Source organism: Thalassophryne amazonica, chromosome 17, assembly GCF_902500255.1.
Source record: "Thalassophryne amazonica chromosome 17, fThaAma1.1, whole genome shotgun sequence".
Lineage (NCBI taxonomy): Eukaryota > Metazoa > Chordata > Actinopteri > Batrachoidiformes > Batrachoididae > Thalassophryne > Thalassophryne amazonica.
Genome location: NC_047119.1, coordinates 40,286,750 through 40,299,930, shown reverse-complemented (window position 1 = coordinate 40,299,930; position 13,181 = coordinate 40,286,750). Strand labels below are relative to the sequence as shown.

General features: G+C 42.8%; 1 protein-coding gene across 1 annotated transcript in view; it reads right to left on the bottom strand.

Moving 5' to 3' along the window:
- Positions 1-13,181, bottom strand: part of dcc (DCC netrin 1 receptor) — a 217,789-nt gene that overhangs the window by 153,356 nt on the left and 51,252 nt on the right. Inside the window, exon 5 of the mRNA XM_034191788.1 lies at positions 500-654. Within this exon, the coding sequence (XP_034047679.1) occupies positions 500-654 (155 nt within the window). The remainder of the gene's footprint in view (positions 1-499; positions 655-13,181) is intronic.

Sequence of the window (13,181 nt, the reverse complement as noted above, 5' to 3'; positions counted from 1 at the left end):
GTGATACAAGATATGATTTTAGTGAAAACCCATGTATTAATTAAATCAGATTCCAATAAGAGCTTTATTGGAGGCTGTAGTTCCAGGAAACTAGTTTTTGAGATATTTTGCTCAAATTTGACTTTAATGATGTGCCTTTTTGTAGCTGACGTACTATTGGATGTTTTTTTTGCAGCCGACATAATACTGGATGCAGCAAAGGTCGAACTCATGGGAAGATGATGTTCACAAGATCTGTATGCACTCTGAAGATGATCCAGTAATCTAACAGATGTCACTGTGATGAGAGATGGATAGATGTCCCTCAGAGCAGAAGGAAAAAGTAAATTTTGGTGTTTTTAAAGGCCCAGGTCAAAGGTGGAATTTGATTTTTTCGTTTGTTTTTCTTAAAGCCAAACCACATCCTTTTGATTCTGAGTCCATGAAGAATAAAACGGATTTTTGATTTTGTGACAAAAAATCTTTAGTTATTGAATTATGAATCCTGACACAGACTCACCACGATCTGGAAGTAGTCACTGGGGATGACCTCCTCACCGTTCTTCATCCAGCGGACGCTCGGCGGCGGGTTTCCCGTTACTGCACACTCCAGCTCGATGTCTGTAGACTCATAGGCATACGTGTTGGTGGGATAGCTCAGGAACTGAGGAGGAACTGCACAAAAAAAAACAAAAAAACAAAGAGTCAGAAGCTCAAGAAAGAAGCCAAATCCTTCCTGCCTGTCAAAGTGCCTTTGGGCACAACCATCTTAAATCTAACTTATATTCAAACCTGATCTAAACCAGATAATACGAGGTCTGTTAGAAAAGTATCCGACCTTTTTATTTTTTTCAAAAACCATATGGATTTGAATCACGTGTGATTGCATCAGCCAAGCTTGAACCTTCGTGCGCATGCGTGAGTTTTTTCACGCCTGTCTGTTGCGTCATTCACCTGTGAGCAGGCTTTGTGTGAGCAGTGGTCCACCCCTCTCGTTGGATTTTTATTGCGAATAAATGTCTGAACGATTTGGAGCTTTGTTGCATCAATTTTTTCCAGAAACTGTGAGAGACTCCAGGTGGACACCATTCGGAAAATTCAAATGGCTTTGAGGGACGATTTTATGGGAATTACACAGATTAAGGAGTGCTCCAGCCGGTTTAAAGACCGCCCACAGCTGCTGAGAGCGCGCCGCGCTCTGAGCGCCGATCGACAGGCTCAAACCCCGCTGAAACAACCAGATTATTTCCAAGGCTTTGTTGATCCGGGACGTCGTCTAACTTACACAAAAATGGCAGGAGACGTGGACATCAGTACTTTTTCGGCACATTCCACTGTTACAGGAGTTTTTTTCATGGAAAGAAAAGCGGAGGATTGCGCCACCGTGCCGCTCATGGCGCGGCACAAAACCACCTCCGTGTTGGTCTCACAGGACAGCTTTGAGATGGCTTTCAGATGGCTGTCGGTGAGTTTTCAGTCGTGTGACTAACCGAGAAATTGTGGATGAGCCTGGACATGCCAGAACATGTCCTGTGAGGCTTCATCACGGCGTTGCTTTGCACCATGCGGCACTGCCGCGACGCGCGGAATTCCTCCGCTCCTCTTTCCATGACAAAAACTCCTGTAACAGTGGAATGTGCCGTTCATTTCCAAACTGGACGCTGTGTTTTATCCGGGACGTCGTCTGACTAGCACAGGAATTGCGGAAGACGTGGACATCAGCACTTTTTCGGCACACTGAGACAATGGTGGAGCCGCATGGCGCATGTTCAAGCTTGGCTGATGCAATCACATGTGATTCAAATCCATATGGTTTTTGAAAAAAATAAAAAGGTCGGATACTTTTCTAACAGACCTCGTACCTAGCGGGAGCAGTTTCACAAAATTCCCTCACTGGCCTGAGGTATTTAAAAATAGCTAAAATCACTTTTACTTCCAGTTTGAATCCATTTAAATCTGCCAAAGTTGTCTGCTGATGTCATAAAGTACCCTCACAGTGACATCACAGATTTAAGGGAAATCAGTTATTGTTTCCTTCTGAGATAGGGTGAGAAACTCGGTCATCCGTGGGAGTTTGGAGTAGAGCCACTGCTCCTTCGCATTGAAAGAAGCCAGCTGAGGTGTTTCGGGCATTTGGTAAGGATGCCCACTGGGCGCCTCCCCATGGAGGTGTTCCGGGCATGTCCATCTGGGAGGAGACCCTGGGGAAGACCCACGAATAGGTAGAGAGATTATATCTCCAAACTGGCCTGGGAAGGTCTCGGTATGCCCCAGTCAGAGGTGGTTAATATGGCCTGGGAAAGGGAAGTCTGGGGTCCCCTGCTGGAGTTGTTGCCCCTGCGACCCGATCCCAGATAAGCAGCTGAAGATGAGTGAGTGTACTTATTGCTAAGACATTCTTAAAAGCATTTTCAATTTCCTTTAAAGCAATTTTTAAAAAGTCTGTCACTGGACGATACCACCATCATTGGACTCATCCAGGATGGTGATGAGGCTGCATACAGACAGGAGGTGGAACAGTTGGTCCTCTGGTGTGGTCAGAACAACCTGGAGCTGAACCCGCTCAAGACTGTGGAGATGATAGTAGACTTCAGGAGGGACTCACCATCACTCTCCCCCACCCCCTCTCCATCCTCAACAACACTGTGCCTACTGTGGACACTTTCTGGTTCCTGGTATCTACCATCTCCCAAGATCTGAAGTGGAACTCCCACATAGACTCCATCAGGAAAAAGGCACAGCAGACAATGTACGAGGTCTATTAGAAAAGTATCCTACCTTATTATTTTTTTCAAAAACAATATGGATTTGATTCATATGTTTTTACGTCAGCCAAGCTTGAACCTTCATGCGCATGCATGGGTTTTTTCCACGCCTGTCAGTTGCATCATTCGTCTGTGAGCACGCCTTGTGGGAGGAGTGGTCCAGCCCCCTCATCGGATTTTCATTGTCAGGAAATGGCGGAATGATTTCGGCTTTTTTTCCATCAGAATTTTTTCAGAAACTGTTAGAGACAAGCAGCTGAAAACCATTCGAAAAGGTGGTATGCAAACTGTTTTTTTCTGTGGAGAAGGTGATGGCGGAAGAGTCCTTCACCCTCATCAGAACTATTGGCTGCACCTGTGGAGGATGTTCACGTGCAGGCCTAACAACTTGCAGCACCTGTGGATGATGCTCACATGCAGACTTAAAGACTTTCAGCTGAAGCAGATAATGAGATGGCGTTCTGCATTTAAGCCATGAGTGATTTGAGCAGAATTGCCGGGAACTCCACCTTGTGACGTTCGGCTGTGAGACGCTGAGGACCGCCCCAGGGTTTGACACATCGTGCCTGTGAAGGAGGACGGGTGAGGGACACATGCTGTCAGCACACATCAGAGGTGATTATCGTCTGAATAATCGTTAATAGTAATTTGGCGTTTTGTTACGCAGTATATTTGAACATTGATGAGAATTGTGCAGTTTGCTTCTCACTGCCGTGGCGTACGGATTGATGATCCTCCACCTGTTGTGAGAAGCTGCTCATTTACATAAGGCTTAAATTCAGACCTGAATGTGTTGCTGATAGTGTGTGCCTCTGAAGGATATTTGTTGTAGCTCTGTTGACTTACCTCACCTTTTCCGTCCTTCACAGAGTCAGTTTGTCGTATTCACCTGGGGGGGGTGTTCGGCGGTGAATCTGAGTCCAGAAGTGCCGGGCTTTGATCCGTTTGGGTGCTGGAGAGCGCGCCGTCCTTCACCTTGCCAAAACAGCTGACTATTTATGTTGTACACGGATTATTGCACGAGGGGGAATAAATTTGTTTCTTGGAACCGCTTTCTGGTTATTTAGCGCTGGGCCATTGTCAGATGCTGGTTCAGTTCTCTGACCCGCGTCAGCACATAACATGTTACTACAGCTTAAAGGATGCCCCACAATGGCGCACGGCGCGCCGCGCTCTGAGCCGCCATTGAGAGGCAGAATACACCACATCATTTCTAAATGTATCGCTGTGTGGAGCTGGGACCGTCGTGAGCAATTTCTCTGGTTATCATAAGAGCTGGACATCAGCCATTTTCCGGCAGATTTCAGTTTTAACAAGAGATTTTGTCATGGAAAGCCGCGCGGAGGCTTCGCGCATCAGGACTGATTTGCTGATCGAGCAAGACAAAGGAACACCTCCGTTTCGGAGTGCCAGGGGACAAGTTGGGACATGCCCAGCTCTCCACAATTTCTCTTATACTCACTGGGCTGGTAAGCATTGAAAGCCGAGATAGGCTTTTCTGTTTTTTTTCTTTGTTAAAGGACATGTCGCACATTATTTAACATCCCAGTTAGCAACACAAAGTGGCCCTCAAAATGCAGGAAATACTATTTCAAAGGGTTATAAATTTCAAACTTTTCTCATGCCCTCGGATCCTCCTACAATACTCGCGTCTGCAACACTTGTCATGCGGCTAGGCCTTGCTAAGTTCCCCCCATCCTGTGAAAAAATTCTGGTGAGAACCCTGTACCTCATGTACAAATTAACTTCAATCTGTTTGTCTGTTGCACACTTTTTTCTCTTGTTGCACATTATTTTACTTGCACATTTCATTTGCACATGAATGAATGAATGAATGAAAACTGTTTATTTCGAACATTTGATACAACAACAATTACAAGATAGATCAGTAAAGACAACAACAAAAAAGTTCCTACTGTGTACCCAACATGTCCGAAAAGGGGTAGGGTGAAGCATCAGCTTATTTATCTCTACCCCTTCTTCCCCACAACCAGTAATACCCTTTGCCACATATACACATAGATTCCTACACACCTAAACCGATATATATATATATATATATATATATATATATATATATATATATATATATATCAATATATATATATATATATATATATCAATATATATATCAATATATCAATATATATATATATCAATATATATATATATATATATATATATATATATATATATATATATATATATATATATATATATATATATATATATATATATATATATCAACATACATACACACATATAGACATATATATATACATATACACATATATATACACAAACATAAATATACACCTACACATACCTACTTACATACAAAATACTATATATTTACAAGCCGAAGCAAAAAACAAAAACACCCTAACCCTCATTACCCTTCCTCCTCCCTATACCTAGAAAAAAACATATTTTTGTACCGCTGTTTGAACTGGTTTATGCTTGGACATTGCTTGAGCCCCACTCCCAATCTGTTCCACATCCTCACCCCACAGACAGAAATACAGAAACCTTTTAATGTTGTTCGTGCCCACTGATGCTTTAAATTAAATTTCCCCCTCAGACTGCAATCCCCTGATCTGTTAAAAAACATATTTTTAATATTTGCTGGAAGTAAACTGTTTATTGCTTTATACACGATTTGTACTGTTTGAAAATGAACCAAGTCTGTGAATTTTAAGAATTTGGATTGTAAAAATAGTGGATTTGTATGATCTCTATAGCCAGTATTATGAATAATTCTTATTGCTCTTTTCTGCATTACTGATAGTGATTGTGTTGTACCTTTACAAGTATTACCCCATACCTCTGCACAGTACTGTAAATATGGTAAAACCAGTGAGCAGTAAAGAATGCGGAGTGAGTTGTGGTCCAGAATATGTTTCGCTTTGTTTAGAACTGAAATGCTTCTTGACAGTTTACTTTGTATATGTTTTATATGAGTCTTCCAGTTTATCTTATCATCTATTATCACCCCCAGAAACTTATTTTCATGTACCCTTTCAATATCTACCCCCTCAACTTGTAACTGAACCTGTATGTCTGTATTACAATAGCCAAATAACATGTATTTTGTTTTACTTAAGTTTAATGATAATTTGTTTCTGTCAAACCATATTTTCAATTTTCCCATTTCTATACTGATCCTCCTCAGTAACTCCTGCAAATCCCCCCCTGAACAAAAAATGCTTGTGTCATCTGCAAATAATACTAATTTTAATATTTTGAAAACATTGACAATATCATTTATATAAATTAGAAACAGTTTTGGACCCAATACTGACCCCTGTGGGACGCCACAAGCATTGTCCAAGCATGATGATGTATATTCCCCCAACTTCACAAACTGTTTTTCTGTTACTTAAGTAGCTTCTCACCCAGTGCAACACCAACCCCCTAATCCCATACTGTTCAAGTTTGCTGATTAATATGTCATGATTGATTGTATCAAAAGCCTTTTTAAGGTCTATAAATATTCCAACTGAATGTAATTTGTGGTCTATGGCATTTGTAATCTCCTCAACTGATTCTATTAATGCAAGTGATGTTGAACTATGTGCTCTGAATCCATACTGACTATCAGTAAGTAATTTATGTTTATTTATGAATTTGTCTAATCTATTATTGAATAACTTTTCTAATAATTTGGAAAATTGTGGAAGCAAAGAAACAGGTCTATAATTTGTGAAGTGGTGTCTATCCCCAGTCTTATACAGCGGCACAACCTTAGCTATTTTCATTTGATTGGGAAATTTACCAGTTTGAAATAACATTTCTTTTACTATGACTTATTCAGTGTTTAATGTGTATTTATACATGCCGTACAGAGAGAGTGCAGCTCAAACCTCAAAGTACATGTATTCTTGTGGATACTTGGCAAATAAAGGCAATTCTGATTCTGATTCAGTCACTGCCCTAATTCTTGCACAGCCATTCAGATTTTGAGAACATCCTCCTTCAGGAAACTCTGGTAAAGTACAGAGACAAAATAATGCCCAAATACTTATGGACTTGACTGTATGTGAATCCAAAGACAAAGATAAACCATTACTGCAATATTTTAAACTGTATCACTGCATTATTTAAACAAGTATCAAAACAGAGCAAATATGCTTCTTAGCTTCTAGCCCATTGATTATCAACAGTCTGATCTGCATTCAGCTACAAGACATTCAATCCAACAATTTACTGCATCAGCACAACCCTCCAACATTATAACATCAGATCTCTCACTTACAACCCCAATTCCACTGAAGTTGGGATGTTGTGTAAAATGTAAATAAAAACAGAATACACTGATTTGCAAATCCTCTTCAACCTATATTCAATTCAATACACCACAAAGACAAGATATTTAATGTTCAAATTGATACACTTTATTGTTTTTGTGCAAATATTTGCTTATTTTGAAATGGATGCCTGCAACACCTTTCAAAAAAGCTGGGACAGTGGTATGTTTCCACTGTGTTACATCACCTTTCCTTCTAACAACACTCAATAAGCTTTTGGGAACTAAGGACACGAAGTGTTGAAGCTTTGTAGGTGGAATTCTTTCCCATTCTTGCTTGATGTACGACTTCAGTTGTTCAACAGTCCGAGGTCTCTGTTGTCGTATTTTGCACTTCATAATGCATCACACATTTTCAATGGGCGACAGGTCTGGGTTGCAGGCAGGACAGTCTAGTACTACCTGCACTCCTTTACTACGAAGCCACACTGCAGAATGTGGCTTGGCATTGTCTTGCTGAAAGAAGCAAGGACGTCCCTGAAAAAGACGTTGCTTGGATGGCAGCATGTGTTGCTCCAAAACCTGGATGTACCTTTCAGCATTGATGGTGCCATCACTGATGTGTAAGCTGCCCATGCCATGGGCACTAACACACCCCATACATCACAGATGCTGACTTTTGAATTTTGTGGTGGTAACAATCTGGATCGTCTTTTTCCTCTTTTGTCCCAAGGACACAACATCCATGATTTCCAAAAACAATTTGACATGTGGATTCGTCATACCACAGGTAAGATCGCGGTAAGAGCCTTTACACAATGATGTCGGTTTTTAATGCAGTGCCACCTGAGGGTTCAAACGTCACAGGAATTCAATGTTGGTTTTCAGCCTTGCCGCTTACGTGTTGAAGGTTCTCCAGATTCTCTGAATCTTCTGATTATATTATGAACTGTAGATAATGGAATCCCTAAATTCCTTGCAACTGAACATTGAGAAACATTGTTATTAAACTGCTGGACTATTTATTCACGCAGTTGTTTACAAAGTGGTGATCCTCACCTCATCTTTGCTTGTGAACGGCTGAGCCTTTTGGGGATGCTCCTTTTATACCCAATCATGACACTCACCTGTTTCCAATTAGGTGTTCTTTGAGCATTCATCAACTTTCCCAGTCTTTTGTTGCCCCATCCCAACTTTTTTGAAACGTGTTGCAGACATCCATTTCAAAATTAGCAAAAATTTGCACAAAAACAAAAAAGTCTATCAGTTTGAACATTAAATATCTTGTCTTTGTGGTGTATTCAACTCTGCTGTGGCGATCCCGAACACAAAACGGGAGCAGCCAAATGGACAACAACAACATAGGTTGAAGAGGATTTGCAAATCATTGTATTCTGTTTTTATTTCCATTTTACACAACGTCCCAACTTCATTAGAATTGGGGTTGCACAAAAACTGGCATATGCAGTGACAAATAATCTCATTTCTGTCAAATGATCTTTCCTTGTGGGACCAAATACACAGTAAAGAGCCGTGGGCAAAGAACAGAGCCTTGAGGAACCCCATGTGTAACAGAGTATCCCAAGCACATACTGTTAAAAGCAACACACTGTGACCGGTCTGATAAATCAAACCTCAACCAAGCAGGCAACAAATGGCAAAGAAGCTCTCAAGTCTCATCAACAGAATCCTGTGATCATGGACTGCAGAATGAAGAGCCAACAACAGGCAGCACAGAAACAGAATCAGAACCAGTAGTCAGAAACAGATCAGTCACCACTTCAGTTTCCACAGATGGACCCTGAACATAAATAACAGAGGTTCAACGTGATCATGCCATCACAAGTAGGAGCTGGTTTGATAGAACCTTTACCAGAATCTTCAATAAAAACTCAAATTAGAAACAAGTTGATGATTTTCTATAATCTCACGGTCCAAACCTGGTTCATAAAAACAAAGTTTTACAACAGCATTAATTCATCTGTGTGCACATATGACAAAAATGATCAATGATACTGAAATGTTTCACACGATAATGAAAGAAAAATAAAGAAGGAATAATAGCAAATCAAAGTAAAAATAATTAAAAATTCAGGAATATAAAAAGAGACAATGAAGAAGAGTATAGAGAACAGAAGAAGAAGAAAATAGAAGGAAAAAAGAGAGAGGGAAGGAAAAAGAAAAAGAACTGAGGTGGAGATGAGTGGCAGACCAAAGAATGAAGAAACCAGATATAAAAAAAACTAAAAATAAGAAGAAAGAGGTGGTGCTCGCTCACCCATCAATACATCATTATGTGGAGGCGGAGCTTTAGCAGATACACACTAATTAAGAGCTAACGATTTCCTTTAGACTGACAACAATCAACAACACAACCACGCAACATAAACAACGGCACAACCCAAACACAAAAAACTACACAACCAAAACACAAACAAACACAACACAAACACACAACATAAGCAATGACACAAACACACAACACAAACACACAACATAAGCAATGACACAAACACACAACACAAACACACAACATAAGCAACAACAAGATCCCAATACATAACATAAGAGGCTCAGTCAGACTCCAACACAGTCAAAACCTGAAAAAGATCAATTACAGGATGTAAACAATTAATATTAAACACACATAAAGCAAATAAATAAACCATATTTCAAAATAACAATAATAATGCTGTCCACTGTTTGCTGAATCAGCTCTCTCTCTCTCTCATTACCCAGCATCCTTTGTGGTGTTTGCTTTATTGTTTTCTTTTAGACCAGTGGAACAATGATTACCTACTGACTTCAGGAAATATCTTTTCAAAATCATTTCTTTCGGCATGATGCATTGTGTGATGTTATTCAAATTTCAACAGAAACAAATGCTCTGTGAATTGGTTTAAAACTGATGCTGAACACAGAAATTCATGTTCTAATGGGACTGAGTTCACTCGATATGCACGTGCAGTGACAAATTCTGTTATGAAATTCAGAACTTCCGCAGAAATGTTAATGTAAATGATTAAAAACAAATAAAAAAGAGGATGAAGAGTGCGAAAGCAGTTGGTCCAGATGAAATACCAGTAGAAGCATGGAAACGTTTAGGAGAGATGTCAGTGGAGTTTCTAACCAGATTGTTTCATAAAACCTTGGAAAGTGAGAGGATGCCTGAGCAGGGGAGAATAAGTCTGCTGGCTGGTAAAGTTAGACCTTGCACATGTGAAGTGCCTTGGGGTGACTTGTGTTGTGATTTGGTGCTATATAAATAAACTGAATTGAACTGTTTCTGATTTATAAGAACAAAGGTGATGTGCAGACGTGCAGTAACAACAGAGGGATAAAGTTGATCAGCCACAACATGAAGAAGTGGGAAAGAGTAGTAGAAGCTAGGTTTAAAAGGTGGAAGTAGGGCAACCTACAGGTGTCTCTGGGTATTCTGAGGGACAGTTTAACTGACTGTCAGAAGGCTGTTGTTGTGTGGGCCGCTGAAGAGGAGGTACTGCTGGCCCACCACCAGAGGGCGCCCTGCCTGAAGTGCGGGCTTCAGGCACGAGAGGGCGCCGGAGCAACCGGGAGTGGCAGCTGTTACTCATCAACAACACCAGCTGTCACTCATCATCACCATAACCACATCTCCATAAAAGCCGGGCAGCATCTTCACCTTGCTGCCGAGAAATCGTCTACCAATCAGGTAAACACTCAGCCGTTGTTTTGTGCCATACAACATTCTGAACATTTGCAGGCGTACCTGTTTGACTGGTCAGCAGCTGGAAGCTGGGAGGAGACGACGTTCTTCGCTCCTCGGATAAGTAGTCTTTCAGGCGCTGCACGTTTTTGTTCCTGTGTGACTGTGCTTAAGAGGTGGAGGTGTTTCCCACCCTTTCTGACTGTTTGCTGGGTGTTCACGCACCCACCATCACCTGTCTGTTCTTCCTGCCAGCAGTATCCGATCTCAATCTGACAGCCGGAGGCAGTGGCCACCTGGGGACCCAGCGCTTGGTGGCTCCGGGGTGCTTCAGATCCGGTGGCAGTGGAAAGCGTGTGGGATCCGGCTCTTTTCTGGACGGGCGTCTTCTATCCTTGAGCCTGCCCACGCGTCACCGTGAATTATTGACTGCCAATCTCAATTGTGTTGTCTGTTGCTCTGATGTGCACATTCACAACATTAAATTGTTATATTTTGGCTTATTCCATTGTCCGTTCATTTGCACCCCCTGTTGTGGGTCCGTGTACCTACACTTTCACAACAGCTGTGAAGGAGGCAAAAGTGCAATATCTGTCTTGTATCATTTCTAGCAGTTGTCATCATCCCAGTGTGTTATTACAGACTATAAACTCATTTGTGAATCCATGTACCTCTGTTTTGATGGACGCTACAACCACAACCTGTGAGGAGGTTCTTCAGTTTTTTTCCTCCCCCTGTCTGCATAAATAGTAATGATAAATCCCACACTGGCAGAACCATTTATGTACATTAATACACATATATGCAATTTATTCTTGCAAGACAGAAGGTATGTAGTGCATGACTGAACGCAGTGTGTGCGTGTGACTCCCATCCGCCCTCCCGATCAGCCTATACCATCCTATTCAAAGCCAACCGACAACTTCTATCAGGAAGGGCTGACCACCAAAACAACACGAAGACAGACAAGATTGAAACACAAGTGGTGAAGGCAATAACTGTGAAGTGATGAGAAGTGAGACACAGAGGAGACGGGGCCCCAACCATACAACTTACCAGGACAAACAACCACACATGAACAAACAGTGACAGCAACAATCTGTTGTCTAATTAGTGAGCATCCATACCTTTGTCTAGGACACCAGAGTCTTGATCCCCTTGAGGGCACCCAAAACCAAATTGTAGTGATGGCCATAAACACACAACCATCCACGCACAGAGACACAGATCACAGCTAAATATCCGATCACTACTGTGGCTGGCATGTTGGGCCAAGACAAAAGTACAGAACCTTTCCATATGACGTGGACCACTCCGGCACGTCAGAAGCCATACGGCCGACTGCATGCAACAACGGAAATGGATCCAGGACACAGGGCCCCAGTAGAAACCAGGAGAAAAGGGGCAGTGGAAGGGCACAGGGGCCAGGAAGGGCAGCCACCAGAGCCACCGGGACAGTCCCAACGAACCACCAGGGGAACGGCCGGAATGCACCCCACCCCACCCCCCACAGAGGCACAGGAAGCAACCCCATACCCAATGGAAGCACACAGGGTGCCAGCATGGGCCCACGAAAGGGGGGCCCCAGAACCACACCACCCGGACCACGGCCCCCAAAGGGATGAGCGAGCGGCAGCGGGGACGGGGAGCCAAGGAGCCATTGCACTCAAACCCAAAGTGCGGGTAGGGACCGCCGAGCCAAATGAGGGCAGGGTCCGCCCCCCAGACAAGAGGCAGGACCCAATCCCTGAGCCAGGAAGCACACGAGGCTCCCCAACACCCAAGACTCGGGACTCAGGAGACCGCCCAAGCGAGAGCAGGGCAACACCCCACCCCACGGAGACCATGGCCCACAAGCCCCCAGCAACCGTCTACTGCCCAGTGTCAACACTCGCACCCCACCGCAACCACCCACCCCCCCAACAGGCCGTGGGACCCTGGGCCCCACAAGCCCCCAGAGTAGGGCCCTGAGACAACGGCAGAACTGGCAAGGCAGACCCCCTCCACCCCAGACATCCCCAGTCACCCAGGGCCAACCCCACATGTCACATTCACCCTACCTACCAACCCCACCATAGTTGTTATAATTAATCTCCCTTGATGTGTGCAACCCCCTAAGTGAGCAAAGATAAAGTGTTGCATTAAAAGCAGGGCAGGAAATGGCAGGTGGCAGACTGCCGTGGGAGATCGTGGCACACCGCTGCACCACAGCCTGCCCTGCAAACCCACAACAACCTAGTGACCCCGACTCTAAATTAGTGAAGGTGTTTACTAAATGTGTAGAAATAAAGTGTGTCCATTAAAATGGCAGGACAGGAGTGGCGGATGCTTTTAAACATGCTGTGGTTCGACCCCTTCTTAAAAAACCTCACCTTGACTTGTCAGTCTTATCCAATTTTAGACCTGTGCCACATCTGCCATTTCTGTTTAAGATTTTAGAAAAGGTTGTCTTTATACAATATATTACATTTTTAGAAGACAATCACATCTTTGAAAAATTCCAATC